The sequence below is a fragment of the Pseudophryne corroboree genome, chromosome 1 (genome assembly GCF_028390025.1).
Source record: "Pseudophryne corroboree isolate aPseCor3 chromosome 1, aPseCor3.hap2, whole genome shotgun sequence".
Classification (NCBI taxonomy): Eukaryota; Metazoa; Chordata; class Amphibia; order Anura; family Myobatrachidae; genus Pseudophryne; species Pseudophryne corroboree.
Window position 1 is genome coordinate 310,873,079 of NC_086444.1, and position 24,714 is coordinate 310,897,792.

General features: G+C 46.9%; 1 protein-coding gene across 1 annotated transcript in view; it reads left to right on the plus strand.

Annotated features, from left to right (window-relative positions):
• EIF2B1 (eukaryotic translation initiation factor 2B subunit alpha) overlaps positions 1-15,405 on the plus strand; it is a 32,934-nt gene extending 17,529 nt beyond the window's left edge. Inside the window, exons 5-9 of the mRNA XM_063964490.1 lie at positions 6,800-6,912; positions 13,237-13,305; positions 13,383-13,458; positions 14,876-15,001; positions 15,192-15,405. Of these exons, the coding sequence (XP_063820560.1) occupies positions 6,800-6,912; positions 13,237-13,305; positions 13,383-13,458; positions 14,876-15,001; positions 15,192-15,347 (540 nt within the window). The 3' untranslated portion in view covers positions 15,348-15,405. The remainder of the gene's footprint in view (positions 1-6,799; positions 6,913-13,236; positions 13,306-13,382; positions 13,459-14,875; positions 15,002-15,191) is intronic.
• The last annotated feature ends 9,309 nt before the right edge of the window (positions 15,406-24,714 follow it).

Below are 24,714 nucleotides of genomic sequence, written 5' to 3' on the forward strand. Positions count from 1 at the left end.
ACTGAATATTTAAATTTAGTACCATATATACTCGAGTATAAGCCGAGGCACCTAATTTTACCACAAAAAACTGGGAAAAATTACTGACTCGAGTATAAGCCTAGGGTGGGAAATGCACGGTGCCAGGGGTTTTCATGCTCAGGGTGTCTTGCTCGTTGCCAGGGGTTTCATGCGGTAGGTGTTATGCTTGTTGCCAGGGGGTAATGCTTGTTGCTAGGGTTGTGCCCCCAGTGCCACATATACCCCCAGTGACAGATATCCCCCCACAGTGACAGATAAAAACATGCCCCCGTTGCTTTGCCCCCAGTAGTTGTGCCCCCTCTTTCATTGCCCCCAGTAGTTGTGCCCCCTCTTTCATTGCCCCCAGTAGTTATGCCCTCTCTTTCTTTGCCCCCAGTAGTTGTGCCCCCTCTTTCATTGCCCCCAGTAGTTGTGCCCCCTTTCTTTGCCCCCTGTTGCTGTGCCCCCGTCGCCGCTTACAAACACACAAACACACACAAAAACAATACTTACCACTGCCCCGCTCCTGCTTCCCGACCGCTTCTTCTGCTGCTGTGCTGCTCCGCTCCGTCTGTCCGCCCACTCCGTCTGGCCGCCGATCCGTCTGGCCGCCCGCTCCGGCGCCCGCTTCCCGGGACCCGATCATCTCTATGGGAGAGACGTCATGACGTCTCTCCCATAGCAACGCCGCAAAGACACTAGAGGTCAATAATGACCTCTAGTGTCTGTCCCTGGAGCCGGCTGCAGCGGACGCCCACACAGCCCACGGCGTCTGCTGCAGCCATGGACTCGAGTATAAGCCGAGGGGGGCTTTTTCAGCATAGAAAAATGTGCTGAAAAAGTCGGCTTATACTCGAGTATATACGGTAACTCTCCTCCCCTCCATACTCCCAGAATACCTCAGTGTTTTTTCTGTGCTCACAGCAGTGACACGCACGTGTGGAACCTCCACACTTACTTTGATATTTTATTTTTAACTTTTTTCAATTTGAGTACATCCCTTCCCAGTTTAGCAAGAAACTTGGGTCCGGGATAGTGCACGCTGCACGGAAGCAGTTCCTGGCTTGTCGGTCCTCACAAAGAGCACCCTCACAGTCAACAGCGGCTCACTCTCTGACCTGCAGGAAAAGCTGGACGGAGCTTACAGAAGAAGCCCCGTCATAGCCCTCACTAAACGATCAGGTATGCAGGAACCAGGGCGGTCAGCTCACGCTGCCGCCCCACTGTGTGGGGAACGATGCGCCGTCCGCCGCCGCTGCTCACAGTTACCGGTCACAGCGCCTGCCAGAGCCACCCGCCGCTCAGAGCCGGCCGCACTCACAGCACGATGCTGCTCCCCGCACCGTCGCACACCGGCTCTATACAGCCAAGCACCCCAGCTTCCAGCACCGCCGCACCCCCGCGCCATGCACTCGCTTCCCGGCTCCCTAAACCCGCTCCCATCCGCAAGGAATAGATGGAGCTTACGGGGGGGGGGGGGGGGGGGAGCAGAGGGGACAGAGCAGCGCAGCTGCCGGGGAGAGGGGGAATAAAGGCCCATAGCAGCTGCAGCAATACAGGCAAGGCTGCAGGGGTTTAATAGGAATGGCATAGGCTATTAAGTCTATATTGACAGGGGGTTAGAAAGCATATTATAACCTGCAATGTATTCTAACTGTAAGCATGGCATGAGGGCCATTTTAACCATGCTTCCTGTTTCTTCCTGTTTGTGATTCCAGAACGTTCCTGTCCTACAGCTCTACTCCACAGGATGGCGCAGGGGTGTTAGTGGGAATTTTGTATCAGGTTTCATACAGTCTGGCCACGTGCACTGCACTTCGGCCATATATATATTCACACACACACACCTTAGTAACTATTTTACTGAGTCGTGCAAGTTGTCTGTCTTTGTATATTGTATTGTCTGTGTACATAATGAGTAAGGCACCAGCAAAAACAAAAAAGCAGTTTCACTGCAATGTCTGTAAGAGTGTGTTACCGGATGGTTCTACCACATGCGCAGTATGTTTTGTAAATTCAGCTACAAATACAATTTCCGCTCCAGTTTCGAATCCGGTTTCATCCCCGGACCCTCAATGGGCAATACTAGCAGATGTAATGGCTGGGTTGCAATCAGAATTGGCCGCCGCTCCAAACAAGCGGGAAGCGGCAAGATCTGAGTCTCGGGTTAGACCGCCAGAGATACCAGAAGGCTCTCAGCCTTTGCAAAGGTCCAAGTCCACTTTGGGTAGAAAGGATAAATTTCATTTGTCTTATGATTTACCAGTTTCTGCTATGTTGCATTCTGACGATTCTATGCCAGACCTCACTGCACAAGATGAGTATGAGGAGGGCGAATTGGACCAGCAGTCTGATAGTGAAGATATTGACAGCCTGGGCATTGATAATCTCATCAGGGCGGTGCGTCAGTCTCTGAAGTTTACAGAGACTGAAGAACCTCTGACAAATGATGAGGTAGTAGTTACTAAACGACAGAGATCTCCAGTGTGTTTTCCTGTTTCGGAATCTCTTAATAAGATGTTAGTAGAAACACGGAAGAATCCGGATAAACAGTTTTCTATACCTGGCCGATTTAAGTCTAGTTACCAGTTTCCAGAGTCTGTGACATCTACATGGGAGAATCCGCCAATGGTGGATTCGTCTGTGTCAAAACTTACTAAAAAATTTACCATTCCAGTACCAACTGCTACTACACTTAAAGACCCTTCAGAGCGTAAACTAGAAGCTATGCTAAAGTCCATGTATAAAGCAGCAGGAGTGTTGCGTAGACCTGGTTTGGTTGGCATTTGGGTAACTAAGGCGCTAATTGTATGTATAACAGAACTCAAGTGTGGCCTACATGACGATCACCTTATACTTCTCGCTGATCAAATCTGTGAAGCTGCTGATTATCTTTGTACAGCTTCTACTGACGTCTGTCAGCTCAGTTCTCGCCTTTCATCGTCGCTAGTTACGGCACAACGAGCACTCTGGCTGCGTTCTTGGCAGGCGAAGGCAGAGGTCAAGAGAGGTATAGAGGCGTTACCTTACTGTGGCGAGAAGTTGTTTGGTCCTGAATTGGACAAATGGATTTCTGAGGCCACGGGGGGGGGGGGGGGGAGGGGGGGAGTCTGTTTTCCTACCATTGCCTCCAACGGTACCTAGACGGAAATACTCTGGCCCGGCGTTCAAATCCTTTAGACCTCAGCCCTTTCGAGGCCGTGGTAGAGGAACAGCCACACCTGGTAGACGAGGTCGAGGACGTAGGTTTCAACAAACCTCCACCAGTCGTCAGGTCGCTAAGGTCACCGACAAGCCAGTGGCATGACAGGCTCCCAGCCCATCTCTGATCTCCAGTTGTGGGGGCACGCCTTCAGACGTTCCATTTGGCGTGGTTCCAGACATCCACAGATGGGTGGATCCGCAATTTAGTGTTAAAAGGTTACAAAATAGAGTTCGACTGTCTCCCGCCACTGCGGTTTTTCAAGACGGGACTGCCTGTGTCGGACGATAAGAGGGCGGTTCTGCAAATTGCCATTCAGTCTCTGCTGGATTCAGCAGTTTTGATTCCGGTCTCTGTTCACCAACAAGGTCAGGGTTATTATTTCAGTCTGTTTGTAGTACCAAAGCCGGATGGCTCGGTCAGAGCAATATTGAACTTAAAGGGTCTCAATCAGTACGTCACTTACTACAGATTCAAAATGGAATCCCTGCGGTCAGTAATTGCAGGTTTTGAGCCACAGGAATTCATGATTGCGCCGGATCTCAAGGATGCGTACTTACACATTCCAATTTGGCCACCTCATCAGAGGTTCTTGCGTTTTGCGATATGGCAAAACCATTACCAGTTTCAGGCTCTACCGTTTGGTGAATACCCGAGGCGCTGATGAGAGGCCAAAGTGATGTCTGTGATGATAGCTCATCTCAGATCCCTGGGAGTGATAATAGTTCCGTACTTGGACGATCTACTCATCAAAGCTCCGTCTCAACAGATGCTCTTCCAACATGCGTTGCTAACGTTCAATGTGCTAGTTCAGCACGGTTGGATTGTCAACTTCAAGAAATCACATCTAAATCCATCTCAACGACTTCAGTTCCTAGGAATGATTCTCGATACGGTAGATCAAAGAATTTACCTACCAGAACAGAAAGTACAGAGTATTCGTCATCTGGTACAATTAGTGCTCAAGCCACGCACAGTCTCGGTACATTTGTGCATTCGACTGTTAGGAAAAATGGTGGCGGCTTTCGAAGCGCTTCAGTTCGGAAGATTTCACTCACGTCCTTTTCAACTGGATGTGCTCGCACAGTGGTCGGGCTCGCATCTGCAGATTCACCAGAGGGTGAGGTTGTCTCCACGGGCCAGAGTATCTCTACTCTGGTGGCTCAAAGTACACACTCTAACCGCAGGGAAACGGTTAGGCATCTGGAATTGGATAATTCTAACGACGGACGCGAGTCTCAGAGGTTAGGGAGCTGTGGTTCAAAATTGTCAGCTCCAGGGTCTCTGGGCGGATCACGAAAGATTGCTGTCTATAAATGTCCTGGAACTCCGGGCAATTTACAATGCGCTACGACAAGCAGTGCACATGCTCCGGTCTCAGACTGTCCAGGTGCAGTCAGACAACGCGACGGCGGTCGCGTACATCAACAAACAAGGAGGAACAAGAAGCCGCATGGCCATGCAGGAAGTAGCTCGAATTCTCAATTGGGCCGAGCATCACCAAGTGATCTTGTCGGCAGTGTTCATTCCGGGAGTCGACAACTGGGAGGCGGATTATCTCTGCCGTCGGGATTTTCATCCAGGAGAATGGACATTAAATCCAGAAGTGTTTTCGCATGTTGGTCCAGAGGTGGGGTTACCCACAAGTGGACCTGATGGCATCTCGCCACAATCACCAAACGCCCCAGTATGTGTCCAGAACGCGAGATCCAAAGGCAGTGGCGGTGGATGCTCTCACAATCGCGTGGCCGTACAGCCTCATGTATCTGTTTCCACCGTTTCCGCTGCTCCCTCTGTTGCTAAAATGGATCAAACGAGAGTCCGCCACAGTCATACTAGTGGCACCTCATTGGCCTCGGAGAGCATGGTTCTCGGATCTCCGCGGACTACTCGCAGACGATCCTTGGCCGCTCCCGCTACGTCCGGACCTGTTACAACAGGGTCCGTTCCTTTACCCTGATTTAGCGCGGCTGCATTTGACAGGGTGGCAGTTGAGACCGCCTTTTAAGAAGAGGGCTTTCCGGAATCGGTTATACCAACCATGTTACGTGCTAGGAAGCCCGTTGCGGCAGCTCATTATCACAGAATTTGGCGTGCATATATAGGTTGGTGTGAAGCTCGGAAGTTTCCGACATCTTCTTTCAAGTTATCCCGTCTTTTGTTATTTCTGCAGACGGGGTTGGATGGTGGACTACGTTTGTCTACACTAAAGGTGCAGGTTTCTGCCTTGTCAATTTACTTTCAAAGACGTTTGGCTCTTTTGCCGTCTGTACACACCTTCCTGCAAGGTGTCCTCAGAGTCCAGCCTCCATTTATACCACCTACAGCGCCATGGGACTTGAATCTGGTTTTAGATTTTTTACAGTCTTCATATTTTGAACCCTTACAACAAGTGGATATTAAGTTTCTCACTTGGAAAACAATTTTTCTCCTAGCCTTATCTTCGGCAAGGCGTGTTTCAGATTTGGGTGCCTTGTCATGCAAGCCACCGTATTTGGTGTTTCATGATGACAGAGCGGAACTTCGGACGAATCCCGCTTTCTTGCCAAAAGTAATGTCCTACACGTTTATGTAGCCCAAACGTCTACAGTTCGTAAGACGGATACATTGTTTGTTCTCTATGATGCTGCCAAGATGGGTTGGCCAGCTTCTAAGCAGACCTTATCCAGATGGATTAAACTGACAATACGTCAGGCTTACCTGCATGCTAGGTTACAGCCGCCTACATCAGTAACAGCTCATTCCACACGTTCTGTGGGAACTTCATGGGCAGCTGGTCTTGGGGCTTCTACGACGCAGCTTTGCCGTGCGGCTACATGGTCATCAGTGCACACGTTTGTGGCATCAGCATCTAGCTTTGGCCGCCTAGTGTTACAGGTGCCAAACAGCTCTCCCGCCCAAGGGGAAAACTTTGGTACATCCCAAGAGTACTCCAGTGACCCCTAGTGGATGAAAAAGAAAATAGGATTTTGGTACTTACCAGGTAAATCCTTTTCTTTGAATCCATAGGGGGCACTGGACGCCCACCCAGAGCAGTTTTACCTGGTTTGTGGTAAGTTCAGTGGATCTTATGGTAACACATTCTCACCGATTTGTTCAAATTTTCAAGTTCTATCGGTTATGGTGTCAACTGTTTAGTTGTCAGTTACGTTATGTGTCAACTTTATCGTTGTCCATTATGTTATAATGTTATATGTAATTCTCCATTGTCATCCTCTCTATCGCTTCTGTTCGGCTCAGTAAAAAAACACTGAGGTATTCTGGGAGTATGGAGGGGAGGAGAGTTACTAAATTTAAATATTCAGTGCCTTGTCCTGCTAAAGCCGTCTATATCCCAAGAGTACTCCAGTGCCCCCTATGGATTCAAAGAAAAGGATTTACCTGGTAAGTACCAAAATCTTATTATTTCAACTCGAAATCAATGCTATTATAATCGTGTTGGATGTATGCGCTCCATTTTGCCTTTTGGTGCTCTTAACATTACAGTGTCGCCTCATTCCCCCCCCCCCTTCCCCATCGTTTTGCCAGGGGACTCGCATTGGGATGATTGCTATATGATTGTGTATAACTCTATGTTCAATTCTGTTCTCTTTGCAGAAAATATTAACCCATGCTTACTCCAGGGTGGTCCTAAAGGTTTTGGAAGAAGCTGCAGCTGCAAACAAGCGTTTTAGTGTGTATGTCACAGAATCTCAGCCGGATCTTGCAGGGTAGGAATATGGCCATTTATTGTAGTGTGCCACCATCATACTGCTAACCTTGTTAAATTCCATAGCAGGGCCGGAATATTGCATTGCATTGGGATATTGTGAGGTAAACAGATCCCTTTGTCTAGGGATACTGGCATGTGCTGCAGTTAGCGTGTTTTTTGTTTATTGTGTTCAGCTGCCAGTGACTGGGGATATGAAGAGCACTGGTTCCTGGACCACACTAATCTTCTGTTTGTTTCAAAACTGGGAGTAGAAGAGAGGGACAGAGAGTCCAGGTAGATTATAGATATCAGTGTTGAGGATTTGATGGGAAATTGAGTGAGCTACATTCTGTGAGGGACTCATGCTGAATGTGTGATGCATAGCGACATCTTGTTAAGCTTGAGAGGGAATTGCAGGGGTACTCAGGACACAGCATTCACATTGAATGATGGGTGTCGGTGATCAGAAGACCAGGTCAGAGTTATTACCAAATCTACATTGTGGCTGGTTGTTAAATGGTTAAACACGTAAGAATATATATATTTCTCTATCGTCCTAGTGGATGCTGGGGTTCCTGAAAGGACCATGGGGAATAGCGGCTCCGCAGGAGACAGGGCACAAAAAGTAAAGCTTTAGGATCAGGTGGTGTGCACTGGCTCCTCCCCCTATGACCCTCCTCCAAGCCTCAGTTAGATTTTTGTGCCCGGCCGAGAAGGGTGCAATCTAGGTGGCTCTCCTAAAGAGCTGCTTAGAAAAGTTTAGCTTAGGTTTTTTATTTTACAGTGAGTCCTGCTGGCAACAGGATCACTGCAACGAGGGACTTAGGGGAGAAGAAGTGAACTCACCTGCGTGCAGGATGGATTGGCTTCTTGGCTACTGGACATTAGCTCCAGAGGGACGATCACAGGTACAGCCTGGATGGTCACCGGAGCCTCGCCGCCGGCCCCCTTGCAGATGCTGAAACAAGAAGAGGTCCAGAATCGGCGGCAGAAGACTCCTCAGTCTTCTTAAGGTAGCGCACAGCACTGCAGCTGTGCGCCATTTTCCTCTCAGCACACTTCACACGGCAGTCACTGAGGGTGCAGGGCGCTGGGAGGGGGGCGCCCTGGGAGGCAAATGAAAACCTTTTTTGGCTAAAAATACCTCACATATAGCCTCCGGGGGCTATATGGAGATATTTAACCCCTGCCAGAATCCATTAAAGAGCGGGAGACGAGCCCGCCGAAAAAGGGGCGGGGCCTATCTCCTCAGCACACAGCGCCATTTTCCCTCACAGAAAGGCTGGAGGGAAGGCTCCCAGGCTCTCCCCTGCACTGCACTACAGAAACAGGGATAAAACAGAGAGGGGGGGCACTAATTTGGCGTTAGAAATATATAAAAGATGCTATAAGGGAAAACACTTATATAAGGTTGTCCCTATATAATTATAGCGTTTTTGGTGTGTGCTGGCAAACTCTCCCTCTGTCTCTCCAAAGGGCTAGTGGGTCCTGTCCTCTATCAGAGCATTCCCTGTGTGTGTGCTGTGTGTCGGTACGTGTGTGTCGACATGTATGAGGACGATGTTGGTGAGGAGGCGGAGCAATTGCCTGTAATGGTGATGTCACTCTCTAGGGAGTCGACACCGGAATGGATGGCTTATTTAGGGAATTACGTGATAATGTCAACACGCTGCAAGGTCGGTTGACGACATGAGACGGCCGACAAACAATTAGTACCGGTCCAGACGTCTCAGAAACACCGTCAGGGGTTTTAAAACGCCCGTTTACTTTAGTCGGTCGACACAGACACGGACACTGAATCCAGTGTCGACGGTGAATAAACAAACGTATTCCTTATTAGGGCCACACGTTAAGGGCAATGAAGGAGGTGTTACATATTTCTGATACTACAAGTACCACAAAAGAGAGTATTATGTGGGATGTGAAAAAACTACCGTAGTTTTTCCTGAATCAGATAAATTAAATGAAGTGTGTGATGATGCGTGGGTTCCCCCCGATAGAAAATTATGGGCGGTATACCCTTTCCCGCCAGAAGTTAGGGCGCGTTGGGAAACACCCCTTAGGGTGGATAAGGCGCTCACACGCTTATCAAAACAAGTGGCGGTACCGTTTATAGATAGGGCCGTCCTCAAGGAGCCAGCTGACAGGAGGCTGGAAAATATCATAAAAAGTATATACACACATACTGGTGTTATACTGCGACCAGCGATCGCCTCAGCCTGGATGTGCAGAGCTGGGGTGGCTTGGTCGGAGTCCCTGACTAAAAATATTGATACCCTTGACAGGGACAGTATTTTATTGACTATAGAGCATTTAAAGGATGCATTTTCTATATATGCGAGATGCACAGAGGGATATTTGCACTCTGGCATCAAGAGTAAGTGCGATGTCCATATCTGCCAGAAGATGTTTATGGACACGACAGTGGTCAGATGATGCAGATTCCAAACGGCACAAAGGTGTAGTGCCGTATAAAGGTAGAGGAGTTATTTGGGGTCGGTCCATCGGACCTGGTGGCCACGGCAACTGCTGGAAAATCCACCGTTTTTACCCTAAGTCACATCTCTGCAGAAAAAGACACCGTCTTTTCAGCCTCAGTCCTTTCGTCCCTATAAGAGTCATATCTGCCCAGGGATAGAGGAAAGGGAAGAAGACTGCAGCAGGCAGCCCATTCCCAGGAACAGAAGCGTTCCACCGCTTCTGCCAAGCTCTCAGCATGACGCTGGGACCGGACAGGACCCCTGGATCCTACATGTAGTATCCCAGGGGTACAGATTGGAATGTCGAGACGTTTCCCCTTCGCAGGCTCCTGAAGTCTGGTTTACCAAGGTCTCCCTCCGACAAGGAGGCAGTATGGGAAACAATTCACAAGCTGTATTCCCAGCAGGTGATAATCAAATTACCCCTCCTACAACAAGAAAAGGGGTATTATTCCACATTATATTGTGGTACTGAAGCCAGAAGGCTAGGTGAGACCTATTCTAAATCTAAAAAAATTTGAACACTTACAAAGGTTCAAATCAAGATGGAGTCACTCAGAGCAGTGATAACGAACCAGGAAGAAGGGGACTATATAGTGTCCCGAGACATCAGGGATGCTTACCTCCATGTCCAAAATTTGCCCTTCTCACTAAGGGTACCTCCGGTTCGTGGTACAGAACTGTCACTATCAGTTTCAGACGCTGCCGTTTGGATTGTCCACGGCACCCCGGGTCTTTACCAAGGTAATGGCCGAAATGATGATTCTTCTTCGAGGAAAAGGCGTCTTAATTATCCCTTACTTGGACGATCTCCTGATAAAAGTCCAGGGAACAGTTGGAGGTCGGAGTAGCACTATCTCGGATACTGCTACAACAGCACGGGTGGATTCTAAATATTCCAAAATCGCAGCTGATCCCGACGACAAGTCTGCTGTGCCTAGGGATGATTCTGGACACAGTCCAGAAAAAGGTGTTTCTCCCGGAAGAGAAAGCCAGGGAGTTATCCGAGCTAGTCAGGAACCTCCTAAAATCAGTGCATCATTGCACAAGGGTCCTGGTAAAGATGGTGACTTCCTACGAAGCAATTCCATTCGGCAGATTTCACGCAAGAATTTTTCAGTGGGATCTGCTGGACAAATGGTCCGGATCGCATCTTCAGATGCATCAGCGGATAACCCTATATCCAAGGACAAGGGTGTCTCTCCTGTGGTGGTTACAGAGTGCTCATCTTCTAGAGGGCCGCAGATTCGGCATTCAGGATTGGATGCTGGTGACCACGGAGGCCAGCCCGAGAGGCTGGGGAGCAGTCACACAAGGAAAAAATTTCCAGGGAGTGTGATCAAGTCTGGAGACTTTTCTCCACATAAATATACTGGAGCTAAGGGTAAATTTATAATACTCTAAGCTTAGCAAGACCTCTGCTTCAAGGTCAGCCGGTATTGATCCAGTGGGAAAAACATCACGGCAGTCGCCCACGTAAATAGACAGGGCGGCACAAGAAGCAGGAGGGCAATGGCAAAAACTGCAAGGACTTTTCGCTGGGCGGAAAATCATGTGATAGCACTGTCAGCAGTGTTTCATTCCGGGAATGGAAACTGGGAAGCAGACTTCCTCAGCAGGCACGACCTCCACCCGGCAGAGTGGAAACTTCATCGGGAAGTTTTCCACATGATTGTAAACCGTTGGGAAATACCAAAGGTGGACATGATGGCGTCCCGTCTGAACAAAAAACGGGACAGGTATTGCGCCAGGTTAAGAGACCCTCAGGCAATAGCTGTGGACGTTCTGGTAACACCATGGATGTACCAGTCGGTGTATGTGTTCCATCCTCTGCTTCTCATACCTCAGGTACTGAGACTTATAAGACGTAGAGGAGTAAGAACTATACTCATGGCTCCGGATTGGCCAAGAAGGACTTGGTACCCGGAACTTCAAGAGATGCTCACAGAGGACTTATGGCCTCTGCCGCTAAGAAGGGACTTGTTTCAGCAAGTACCATGTCTGTTCCAAGACTTACCGCAGCTGCGTTTGAAGGCATGGCGGTGGAACGCCGGATCCTAAGGGAAAAAGGCATTCCGGAAGAGGTCATTCCTACCCTGGTCAAAGCCAGAAAGGAGGTGACCGCACAACATTATCACCACATGTGGCAAAAATATGTTGCGTGGTGTGAGGCCAGAAAGGCCCCATGAAGAAATTTCAACTCGGTCGATTCCTGCATTTCCTGCAAACAGGAGTGTCTATGGGCCTCAAATTGGGGTCCATTAAGGTTCAAATTTCGGCCCTGTCGATTTTCTTCCAGAAAGAAGTGGCTTCAGTTCCTGAAGTCCAGAAGTTTGTCAAGGGAGTATTGCATATACAACCCCCTTTTGTGCCTCCAGTGGCACTGTGGGATCTCAACGTAGTTCTGGGATTCCTCAAATCACATTGGTTTAAAACCAGTCAAATCTGTGGATTTGAAGCATCTCACATGAAAAGTGACCATGCTCTTGGCCCTGGCCTGGACCAGGCGAGTGTCAAATTGGTGGGTTTTTTTTTCTCAAAAAAGCCCATATCTGGTTGTCCATTTGGACAGGGCAGAGCTGCGGACTCGTCCCCAGTTCTCTCCCTAAGGTGGTGTCAGTGTTTCACCTGAACCAGCTTATTTTGGTGCCTTGCGCCTACTAGGGACTTGGAGGACTCCAGGTTGCTAGATGTTGTCAGGGCCCTGTAAATATAGGTTCCAGGACGGCTGGAGTCAGGAAAACTGACTTGCTGTTATCCTGTATGCACCCAACAAACTGGGTGCTCTTGCTTCTAAGCAGACTATTGCTAGTTGGATGTGTAATACAATTCAGCTTGCACATTCTGTGGCAGGCCTGCCACAGCCAAAATATGTAAATGCCCATTCCACAAGGAAGGTGGGCTTATCTTGGGCGGCTGCCCGAGGGGTCTCGGCTTTACAACTTTGCCGAGCGGCTATTTAGTCAGGGGCAAACACGTTGGTAAAATCCTACAAATTTGATACCCTGGCTAAGGAGGACCTGGAGTTCTCTCATTCGGTGCTGCAGAGTCATCCGCACTCTCCCGCCCGTTTGGGAGCTTTGGTATTATCCCCATGGTCCTTTCAGGAACCCCAGCATCCACTTGGACGATAGAGAAAATAAGAATTTACTTACCGATAATTCTATTTCTTGGAGTCCGTAGTGGATGCTGGGCGCCCATCCCAAGTGCGGATTATCTGCAATACTTGTACATAGTTACAAAAATCGGGTTATTATTGTTGTGAGCCATCTTTTCAGAGGCTCCGCTGTTATCATACTGTTAACTGGGTTCAGATCACAGGTTGTACAGTGTGATTGGTGTGGCTGGTATGAGTCTTACCCGGGATTCAAAATCCTTCCTTATTGTGTACGCTCGTCCGGGCACAGTATCCTAACTGAGGCTTGGAGGAGGGTCATAGGGGGAGGAGCCAGTGCACACCACCTGATCCTAAAGCTTTACTTTTTGTGCCCTGTCTCCTGCGGAGCCGCTATTCCCCATGGTCCTTTCAGGAACCCCAGCATCCACTACGGACTCCGAGAAATAGAATTATCGGTAAGTAAATTCTTATTTTTTTAAACTAGTGCCCACTAATTTACTTTGTAGATTGGGAAACTTGAGACATTCTAGTTGACTGATATGAATGTTCTGAGGCAATAATTTGTAGTATTAGTTTGTATACTACTCTCTGTTTATAGATGTAGGCTATAACCGGTTATGGTATGGGTTTGAGCTGTAAGAGTATTTGCATGCACAAAATATACTTGGTGTTAATTGACGGAACAGTATAAACAGTGAGCACAATAATCTTGCAATCACATTTGATGTCCATTTCTGTCTTACAGGAGAAATATGGCAAACGCTCTACAGAATATAAACGTTCCGGTAACTGTAATCCTGGATGCTGCAGTTGGGTGAGTTGGTGATCATTTGGAGGTTTGGTAACGGAACAGTTATAAGCTTGATGACTTACGTGGTTATTCTCTGTCAGTTATATCATGGAGAAAGTTGACCTGGTGATTGTAGGAGCTGAAGGTGTAGTGGAGAGTGGAGGAATCATTAACAAGGTAAATGGCAGCTCATTTAATTCTTTTCCTGTATTGAATTTTATTACTTCCAGAAATACTAAATGTGACCTAAGGCTATTTTTTTAAATTTTATTTTACTCCTTTAGTTCACAAAACCATCCTTACTGCTTGCCCGTATTGTTCACTTACAGCTCTACATTGTTTCATAATGCGCATAAATAAGATCCCAACAACTGTGTGCACGTTGGATATATGTTTCTTTATGTATGATATTAATCAGTGGTTCTAGGAGCAGTGTTGGCCAAAGGAACATAAGTAGTCTGCATCTTTAAACACCTTACTTTTTTGTCTTTGTTAAGCAAGGCTATTTTCAAGAGGGGGAGGGGAAGGCATAGGAGTATGGTGATATAGATCGTTCTATATGCTATGAAGTTTGATATGTGTATATATTGGTGAGATCTCTACTTGTAATAAATCACACAAGGTTGGTGTATATAGCTAAGGAATCTAGTAATTTATTAAAATATGCACAGTTGTGGAGTAGTCACAGTGCTCTTCAGAATGTTTCTGTATCAACTGAAATTCTTGATTAAGTTTGGCATCACCCTGCTTAGGGACCCTCTTTTTCTTTTTTAAACAGAAACATTCTGTTTCCCTGTTTCTGTCCCTCCCCCTCCCCCTCTTGTGCTGTTTTTGGTCCAATTTGCTAATCATTCATATGAAGGACAGACACCTTCCAAACTAAGCAGTACCTATACTCAATCTGACATCATATAGTGAACACAGTGTGTTTAAATACAGGGTATTTTTAAAGCAGAGCCTTGTGAATAACTTTTAGGAAAGTTTGGGCTGTAAATTCAGTAAGTGGCAATGTATTACACCAATGCAAAGAAGATGGAGTTACAGTACCAACTTACTGGTGGTTGGTGTGACCTTACATTGGAAGAGAAATGAATCAAATTAAATCAAGACTACGTGCATTAGGAAGCACATTAATATATAGTAAACACATTTCAAAATGTGCAAGCCATATTTAAACATTGCTGCCAAATCCCTTGTCTGACCAATCCATTCTGTAATTTGAAGATTCCCCATCTATAAACAAGGATAATTATCCAATCAGAAGTGATCTGTAGGGCCTTATGTAATGGTCTGCGAGATGCGGGCAGAGGCGCAATTCTTGCAAGTTAGCCCACATTTTTAAAGTGGCAGTAATTTAAAGGCAAAACCAGCCTTATTGCCGCTTTAAAAATATAGGCTAACTCGCCAGAATTTCGCCAGTGCCTGTATCTGGCAGGCTGTTACATATGGCCCATTATGTTTATGTGCTCACTTTCTGGTAGGTTTGCTGTAAGTAAATGCATTATTATTAAAACTATTTACTAGAACATATTATGAACAGAAATGTTCTGATTAAAAATGAGAAGCTAACCGCATATGATTGATTTCACTGCAGATTGGCACTAATCAAATGGCTGTATGTGCAAAAGCTCAGAATAAACCATTCTATGTGGTGGCAGAAAGCTTCAAGTTTGTACGGCTTTTCCCACTCAATCAAAGAGATGTACCAGACAAGTTTAAGGTGAGACATTCCTTATTGTCAGCAAGTTGTGATATTAAGTGTATGTTTGGTGTCGGATAGCCGGCACCAAAATTAGTGGAAATCTTGCAAGGCAGAGATTAATCTATAGATAAGGATTGGTGCTTTGTGTGTATGGATGAACGTCACATAGTTCATATACTATGTTACTTACACCTTTTTGTTTTTTTAGTACAAAGCAGACACACAGCAGCAGAAGAAGGACCTCAGGAAAGAGCACCCTTGGATTGACTACACTTCGCCTTCCCTAATCACATTGCTGTTTACAGACCTGGGAGTCCTGACTCCCTCTGCTATAAGTGATGAACTCATCAAACTGTACTTATAATGTTCAAGTAAAGTGACCTAGGAGTTGTGTTGTAAATATAAGGTTATTGTTACACAAATGTATCTGTATTTCTCTTTATTAGTTGAGCGAATATTAAACTGATTATTTTATTAGTTGATGTAGCTGCTCCAAGGGGGATGCAGTCAATATACTGGTTCTCGGGATCCCAGGGTTCAAGAGACCGATGCCGGAATCCCAAAAGCCGGTGAAATACTGACAGCCGGAATCCCGACCGCCGCCGGGTATTCCCACTGTGGAGTCGCTGCCTCACCGCTGGGATTCCTGTCGCTGTTGGTATAGTGACAGCCGACATCCCGTCTGCCAGGATATCATATGTATCCACTCCGAGGTACACCATTTAGCACAGTTTTGCGTGCTTGAAAATAGATACGGATTTCCACCACTGTTCAGGCTGCTGCATGTATGGGGCTGCACCGCTCCTATACTTCCACTTGTAAGAGCAGCCATCTCAACTATGGGCAGGAATTTGCACCAGCCCTATCCTTGGTACAGAGGATCTGTCTGACATCAGCCAGGTTCTGCATATGCTCACTACTGAATAGCCCACAGATCTATCTACAGTACATGCTCATGGTACACTTATCTTATATGCCAATGCTCCTTTGCCACCCACTTAGCCACAAATTGAGATCTGGCTTACTTCTGTGCTACTCTGAAAAGCCGGCAGAGATGCATACCTATGCCTCGGCCACTCTCGTATGGATCTGCTGTGTGAAATCGCTGATCTGGGAAATTTGAGTGCGCCTTATGGTCACCACCCTGTACAATACGGTATCTTCAGTTCAGCAGGCTATTTTTTCTTTCTCTGACGTCCTAGTGGATGCTGGGAACTCCGTAAGGACCATGGGGAATAGCGGCTCCGCCGGAGACTGGGCACAACTAAAGAAAGCTTTAGGACTACCTGCGCCCTGAGCAGCAATATTAACACCTTGTCTGGCAAAATAACACAATATATAGTCCTAGAGGCTATATATGTGTAAAATACCCCTGCCAGGATCCATAAAAAAGCGGGAGAAAGTCAGCTGAAAAAGGGGCGGGGCTCAGCACACTGGCGCCATTTTCTCTTCACAGTGCAGCTGGAAGACAGCTCCCCAGGCTCTCCCCTGTAGTTTTCAGGCTCAAAGGGTTAAAAAGAGAGGGGGGGCACTAAATTTAGGCGCAAATATGTGTATTATAGCAGCTATAAGGGAAAAATCACTGTGGGTAGTGTGAATCCCTGCATTATATAGCGCTCTGGTGTGTGCTGGCATACTCTCTCTCTGTCTCCCCAAAGGACTTTGTGGGGTCCTGTCCTCAGTCAGAGCATTCCCTGTGTGTGTGCGGTGTGTCGGTACGGCTGTGTCGACATGGTTGATGAGGAGGCTTATGTGAAGGCGGAGCAGATGCCGATAAATGTGATGTCGCCCCCTGTGGGGCCGACACCAGAGTGGATGGATAGGTTGAAGGTATTAACCGACAGTGTCAACTCCTTACATAAAAGGCTGGATGACGTAACAGCTGTGGGACAGCCGGCTTCTCAGCCCGCGCCTGCCCAGGCGTCTCAAAGGCCATCAGGGGCTCAAAAACGCCCGCTACCTCAGATGGCAGACACAGATGTCGACACGGAGTCTGACTCCAGTGTCGACGAGGTTGAGACATATACACAATCCACTAGGAACATCCGTTGCATGATCTCGGCAATGAAAAATGTGTTACACATTTCTGACATTAACCCAGGTACCACAAAAAAAGGGGTTTTATGTTTGGGGAGAAAAAGCAGACAGTGTTTTGTTCCCCCATCAGATGAGTGAATGAAGTGTGTGAAGAAGCGTGGGTTCCCCCGATAAGAAACTGGTAATTTCTATAAAGTTACTGATGGCGTACCCTTTCCCGCCAGAGGATAGGTCACGTTGGGAGATATCCCCTAGGGTGGATAAGGCGCTCACACGTTTGTCAAAAAAGGTGGCACTGCCGTCTTAGGATACGGCCACTTTGAAGGAGCCTGCTGATAAAAAGCAGGAGGCTATCCTGAAGTCTGTATATACACACTCAGGTACTATACTGAGACCTGCAATTGCCTCAGCATGGATAGTGCTGCTGCAGCATGGTCTATTACCCTGTCAGGACAGGGATACTATTTGCTAATCATAGAGCATATTAAAGATGTCGTCTTATATATGAGGGATGCACAGAGGGATATTTGCCGGCTGGTATCCAGAATTAATGCAATGTCCATTCTGCCAGGAGGGTATTAGGGACCCGGCAGTGGACAGGCGATGCTGACTTTAAAAGGCACATGAGATTCTGCCTTATAAGGGTGAGGAATTGTTTGGGGATGGTCTCTGGGACCTCGTATCCACAGCAACAGCTGGGAAGGAAAAAATTTACCTCAAGTTTCCTCACAGCCTAAGAAAGCACCGTATTATAAGGTACAGTCCTTTCGGCTTCAGAAAAGCAAGCGGGTTAAAGGCGCTTCCTTTCTGCACAGAGACAAGGGAAGAGGGAAAAAGCTGCACCAGACAGCCAGTTCCCAGGATCAAAAATCTTCCCCCGCTTCCTCTGAGTCCACCGCATGATGCTGGGGCTCCACAGGTGGAGCCAGGTGCGGTGGGGGCGCGTCTCGGGAACTTCAGCGACCAGTGGGCTCGCTCACAGGTGGTTCCCTGGGTTCTGCAAGTAGTATCACAGGGATACAAGCTGGAATTTCGGGGCGACTCCCCCTCGCCGTTACCTCAAATCAGCCTTGCCTACTGCCCTCGAGGAGAGGTAGTACTGGCGGCAATTCACAAGCTGTACTTCCAGCAGGTGATAATCACGGTACCCCTCCTTCAACAAGGCCGGGGTTACTATTCCACAATGTTTGTGGTACCGAAACCAGACGGTTCGGTGAGACCCATTCTAAAATTGAAATCCTTGAACACTTATATACGAAGGTTCAAGTTCAAAATGGAATCGCTCAGGGCGGTTATTGCAAGTCTGGACGAAGGGGATTACATGGTATCACTTGACATCAAGGATGCTTACCTGCATGTCCCCATTTACCCTCCTCACCAGGAGTACCTCAAAATTGTGGTACAGGACTGTCATTACCAATTCCAGACGTTGCCGTTGGTCTGTCCCCGGCACCGAGGGTATTTACCAAGGTAATGGCCGAAATGATGATACTCCTTCGAAAAAAAAAAAAAAAGGGAGTTATAATTATCCCGTACTTGGACGATCTCCTTATAAAGGCGAGGTCCAGGCAGCAGTTGTTCGTTGGAGTAGCACTATCTCAGGAAGTGCTACAACAGCACGGCTGGATTCTGAATAGTCCAAAGTCGCAGCTGGTTCCTACGACGCGTCTACTGTTCCTGGGTATGGTTCTGGACACAGAACAGGAAAAAGGGTTTGTCCCGGAGGAGAAGGCCAAGGAGTTGTCATCTCTAGTCAGAGACCTCCTAATACAAATACAGGTGTCGGTGCATCAATGCACGCGAGTCCTGGGAAAGATGGTAGCTTCTTACGAAGAAATTCCATTCGGTAGGTTCCATGCAAGGATCTTCCAGTGGGATCTGTTGGACAAGTGGTCCGGGTCGCATCTTCAGATGCATCGGCTGATAACCCTGTCTCCAAGGGCCAGGGTGTCGCTGTTGTGGTGGCTGCAGAGTGCTCATCTTCTAGAGGGCCGCAGATTCGGCATACAGGACTGGGTCCTGGTGACCACAGATGCCAACATTCAAGGCTGGGGGGCAGTCACACAGGGAAGAAACTTCCAAGGACTATGGTCAAGTCAGGAGACTTCCCTACACATAAATATTCTGGGACTAAGGGCCATTCACAATGCCCTAAGTCAGGCTAGACCCTGCTTCAACACCAGCCGGTGCTGATCCAGTCAGACAACATCACGGCGTTCGCCCATGTAAAGCAGCAGGGCGGCACAAGAAGCAGGATGGTGATGGCAGAAGCCACAAGGATTTTCCGATGGGCGGAAAATCATGTGTTAGCACTGTCAGCAGTGTTCATCCCCGGAGTGGACAACTGGGAAGCAGACTTTCTCAGCAGGCACGACCTCCACCCGGGAGAGTGGGGACTTCATCCAGAAGTCTTCAAAATGATTGTACACCATTGGGAAAGGCCACAGGTGGACATGATGGCGTCCCGCCTCAACATAAAGCTAAAAAGATATTGCGCCAGGTCAAGGGACCCTCAGGCGATAGCTGTGGACGCTCTGGTAACACCGTGGGTGTACCAGTCGGTGTATGTGTTCCTTCCTTTGCCTCTCATACCCAAGATATGGAGAATACTAAGAAGGAGAGGAGTAAGAACTATACTCGTGGTTCCGGATTGGCCAAGAAGAGCTTGGTACCCAGAACTTCAAGAAATGATCTCAGAGGACCCATGGCCTCTGCCGCTCAGACAGGACCTGCTACAGCAGGGGCCCTGCCTGTTCCAAGACTTACCACGACTGTGTTTGACGGCATCGCGGTTGAACACCGGATCCTAAAGGAAAAAGGCATTCCGGAGGAAGTCATTCCTACGCTGATTAAGGCTAGGAAAGATGTGATCGCAAAATATTATCACCGCATATAGCAAAAATATGTTGCTTGGTGTGAGGCCAGGAAGGCCCCAACGGAGGAATTTCAACTGGGTCGATTTCTGCACTTCCTACAGTCAGGAGTGACTACGGGCCTAAAATTGGGTTACGTTAAGGTCCAGATTTCGGCTCTGTACATTTTCTTCCAAAAAGAACTGGCTTCACTGCCTGAAGTTCAGACTTTTGTTAAGGGAGTGCTGCATATTCAGCCCCCGTTTGTGCCTCTAGTGGCACCGTGGGATGTCAACGTGGTGTTGGATTTCCTGAAGTCGCATTGGGTTGAGCCACTTAAATCCGTAGAGTTAAAATACCTCACGTGGAAAGTGGTCATGCGGTTGGCCTTGGCGTCGGCCAAGCGTGTATCAGAATTGGCGGTTTTGTCATGCAAAAGCCCTTATCTGATTTTCATATGGATAGGGCGAAATTGAGGACTCGTTCCCAATTCCTTCCTAAGGTGGTATCAGCTTTTCATGTGAACCAACCTATTGTGGTGCCTGCGGCTACGTGGGTCTTGGAGGACTCCAAGTTACTGGACGTAGTCAGGGCCCTGAAAATATATGTTTCCAGGACGGCTGGAGTCCGGAAAACTGACTCGCTATTTATCCTGTATGCACCCAACAAGCTGGGTGCTCCTGCTTCTAAGCAGACTTTTGCTCGCTGGATCTGTAGCACGATTCAACTTGCAAATTCTGCGGCTGGACTGCCGCACCCTAAATCTGTAAAAGCCCATTCCACGAGGAAAGTGGGCTCTTCTTGGGCGGCTGCCCGAGGGGTCTCGGCTTTACAACTTTGCCGAGCTGTTACTTGGTCGGGTTCAAACATTTTTGCAAAAATCTACAAGTTTGATAACCCTGGCTGAGGAGGACCTTGAGTTTGCTCATTCGGTGCTGCAGAGTCATCCGCACTCTCCCGCCCGTTTGGGAGCTTTGGTATAATCCCCATGGTCCTTACGGAGTTCCCAGCATCCACTAGGACGTCAGAGAAAATAAGATTTTACTCACCGGTAAATCTATTTCTCGTAGTCCGCAGTGGATGCTGGGCGCCCATCCCAAGTGCGGATTGTCTGCAATACTTGTATATAGTTATTGCCTAACTAAAGGGTTATTGTTATGAGCCATCTGTTAGTGAGGCTCAGTTATATTTTATACTGTTAACTGGGTATAATATCACGAGTTATACGGTGTGATTGGTGTGGCTGGTATGAGTCTTACCCGGGATTCAAAATCCTTCCTTATTGTGTCAGCTCTTCCGGGCACAGTATCCTAACTGAGGTCTGGAGGAGGGTCATAGTGGGAGGAGCCAGTGCACACCAGGTAGTCCTAAAGCTTTCTTTAGTTGTGCCCAGTCTCCGGCGGAGCCGCTATTCCCCATGGTCCTTACGGAGTTCCCAGCATCCACTACGGACTACGAGAAATAGATTTACCGGTGAGTAAAATCTTATTTTCTTTGTAAGAATCAGGCTGTGCTTATCTGAATTATAGAGGAGTACATTTCCATACATGCAGGCTTCATACTACTGAAAAAAAGATGTCCTACAATAAGAAGATGGGGTCACAAAATGTCCTCTTCTTGGTTACCATGAACAAGGAAGTGGCCTTTAAGTAACAGATGAAAGTGGTGCTATTATGAAGAAATAATGAAGAAATCATGAAGAAATCTGTAGTTGGACAATAATAATGAGATGACTTTCATTGCCTAATTGTAAATTTTAGATGCCAGCTCAACGTACCATGCCTTCATGATACGTTAAGCTTGTGCCTAAGGTCTATCAGCTACACATCTGTTATACAAAATAGCCACTTCAGAACATCCTACATTCAGTGTTTCATGTAAAAATAAACCATACTATATTCTGTAAATACAAAAGTAATAGCAAAAAATATTGTAGCCATATCCTAATCTAGACCTAATTCCTCCAATCCTTCAGATACCCACCTACCATTTTCCCATCCATAACACATTATTACTCTCACTACTGAGACAGAAAAAGAGAGGGAGGCAGATCAGAGGAGGGGAGCTGGACAGAAGAGAAATTTCAATCAAATGAATATTTGGTGTTACCACTCTGCTTTCTAAACAGTATTAGTTCTTCTAGGTACACTTATTGAAGGAACTCCGCAGGGAGGTTTTTCCAAACATCTTGAAGAACTAACCACAGAACGTCTGTGGATTTAGGCTTGCTCAAACTCTTAATGCAATCGCAGACAGACTCGAAGGTGTCTGATTGGTCCAAATTTATTCTGCATCGGGATAACGACCCCAAACATACAGCCAATGTCATTAAGAACTATCTTCAGCCTAAAGAAAAACAAGGAAACCTGGAAGTGATGATATGGCCCCCACAGAGCCCTGCTCTCAACATCATCAAGTCTGGAATTACATGAAGAGATAGAAGGATTTGAGCCAGCCTACAGCCACAGAAGATCTGTGGTTAGTAATCCAAGATGTTTGGAACAACCTCCCTGCCGAGTTTCATCAAATACTAGTGTATCTAGACAAATTTATGCTATTTTGAAGGCAAAGGGTGGTCACACCAAATATTGATTTGATTTAGATTTCTATAATGTCATTCACTTTCCATTTTGTTAATTGATAAAAATAAACTATTAACACTTCTATTTGTGAAAGCATTCTTACTTGCAGCATTTTTTCCCACACCTGCTTAAAACTTTTGCACAGTATATTATCTCACTTACAGTATGGTGACAATCAGCAGTCACTACAGATTGGCTGAGTGCATCTTGATCCCTTCCAGAGGGGTATGAGAAACATCACCTCAGGAGCTCAGTGTCCTGTCAGCGGGGATACGAACCATTATGTAATTTTCTAAAGCTGAGTCTGCTAGGAGGAATAGTGGGATTTCTATTGCAAATTATTGGCTGATGTACTCTATTCAAATTTATATTCAGTCCATGGGACAAAACATAGACTCCTATTTGAATTTTATCAAAGAGGAAGATCATGGATGCTTGTACTTAATTTAATAAGTATATTTCTGCTGCGGGGTACAATGGGCTCCACAAGGATAGACATTGGGGTGTAGAGTAGGATCTTGATCCGAGGCACCAACAGACTCAAAAGCTTTGACTGTTCCCAAGATGCATAGCGCCGCCTCCTCTATAACCCCGCCTCCCTGCACAGGAGCTCAGTTTTGTAGTTTCCTGGGACTGCTTGGGCAAATCCTCCTTTGTAAAGCCGTCTGGTAGTCAGCGCTGTGACTTTACAAGACACTTAAGTATTCTACATGTCATTTAGACAGTGATAGTTAAGAAAGAGTGCATTTAGGTGGTCATTCCGAGTTGTTCGCTCGGTAATTTTCTTCGCATCGCAGCGATTTTCCGCTAATTGCGCATGCGCAATGTTCGCACTGCGACTGCGCCAAGTAAATTTGCTATGAAGTTTGGTATTTTACTCACGGCATTACAAGGTTTTTTCTTCGTTCTGGTGATCGTAATGTGATTGACAGGAAGTGGGTGTTTCTGGGCGGAAACTGGCCGTTTTATGGGAGTGTGTGAAAAAACGCTACCGTTTCTGGGAAAAACGCGGGAGTGGCTGGAGAAACGGAGGAGTGTCTGGGCGAACGCTGGGTGTGTTTGTGACGTCAAACCAGGAACGACAAGCACTGAACTGATCGCACTGGAAGAGAGTAAGTCTCGAGCTACTCAGAAACTGCACAGAGAAGTCTTTTCGCAATATTGCGAATCTTTTGTTCGCAATTTTGATAAGCTAAGATTCACTCCCAGTAGGCGGCGGCTTAGCGTGTGCAATGCTGCTAAAAGCAGCTTGCGAGCGAACAACTCGGAATGAGGGCCCTAGTCAGAGTTCTCTGGTACAAGTGCCCTGTGATATACATCCAGTTCTTACTGTGCAGTGTTATATCTATTGACTACATAGCTATATATATAAGCTAGTCCAGTGCAGTATTATTGTTGGTAATAACCTCTGCATTGTATAACTGTGACTATATGTGTGTGCATTAGCTTGCTGGTTGATTTTCATTTCGTGTCTCTCACTCAACTTGCTATCCCTATATTCTTTTTTTTTTTAAACGATTTATTTTATTTTGTTTTATGTCAACAATAAGAACAAGACATAGCTGGAATAGGTAGTCAACAGTACAATTGGTGAACTATACGGCATGTCCAATCACAGAGAACAGCAGATGAGAAGTGAGAAGAATAAAAATAAAATTCTAACAATTCGGTGATAAAACGATACAGGAGGATGTGGTTGAATGCCAACACAAGAATAGTATAGTATAACAGAGAAGGAAAACAAAAAGACGAACAAAAAGGTAACATCTCTGAAAGCAAAGCATAGAAATGTCTCATAACAAGTATAATACAGAGAGAGGGAGGGGGAGAGAGAGAGGGGAAAAAAAAAGGATTAAGTAATGCAGAGGCAGTGACGGCTAGTAAAGAAGGGGGGATAAGTGAGGGAAGCGGGGAAGCTATCCCTATTTCTCTGACGTCCTAGTGGATGCTGGGAACTCCGTAAGGACCATGGGGAATAGCGGCTCCGCAGGAGACAGGGCACATCTAAAGAAAGCTTTAGGATCACCTGGTGTGCACTGGCTCCTCCCCCTATGACCCTCCTCCAAGCCTCAGTTAGATTTTCTGTGCCCGACGAGAAGGGTGCACACTAGGGGCTCTCCTGAGCTCTTTGTGAAAGTTTTAGTTTAGGTTTATTATTTTCAGTGAGACCTGCTGGCAACAGGCTCACTGCATCGAGGGACTAAGGGGAGAAGAAGCGAACTCACCTGCGTGCAGAGTGGATTGGGCTTCTTAGGCTACT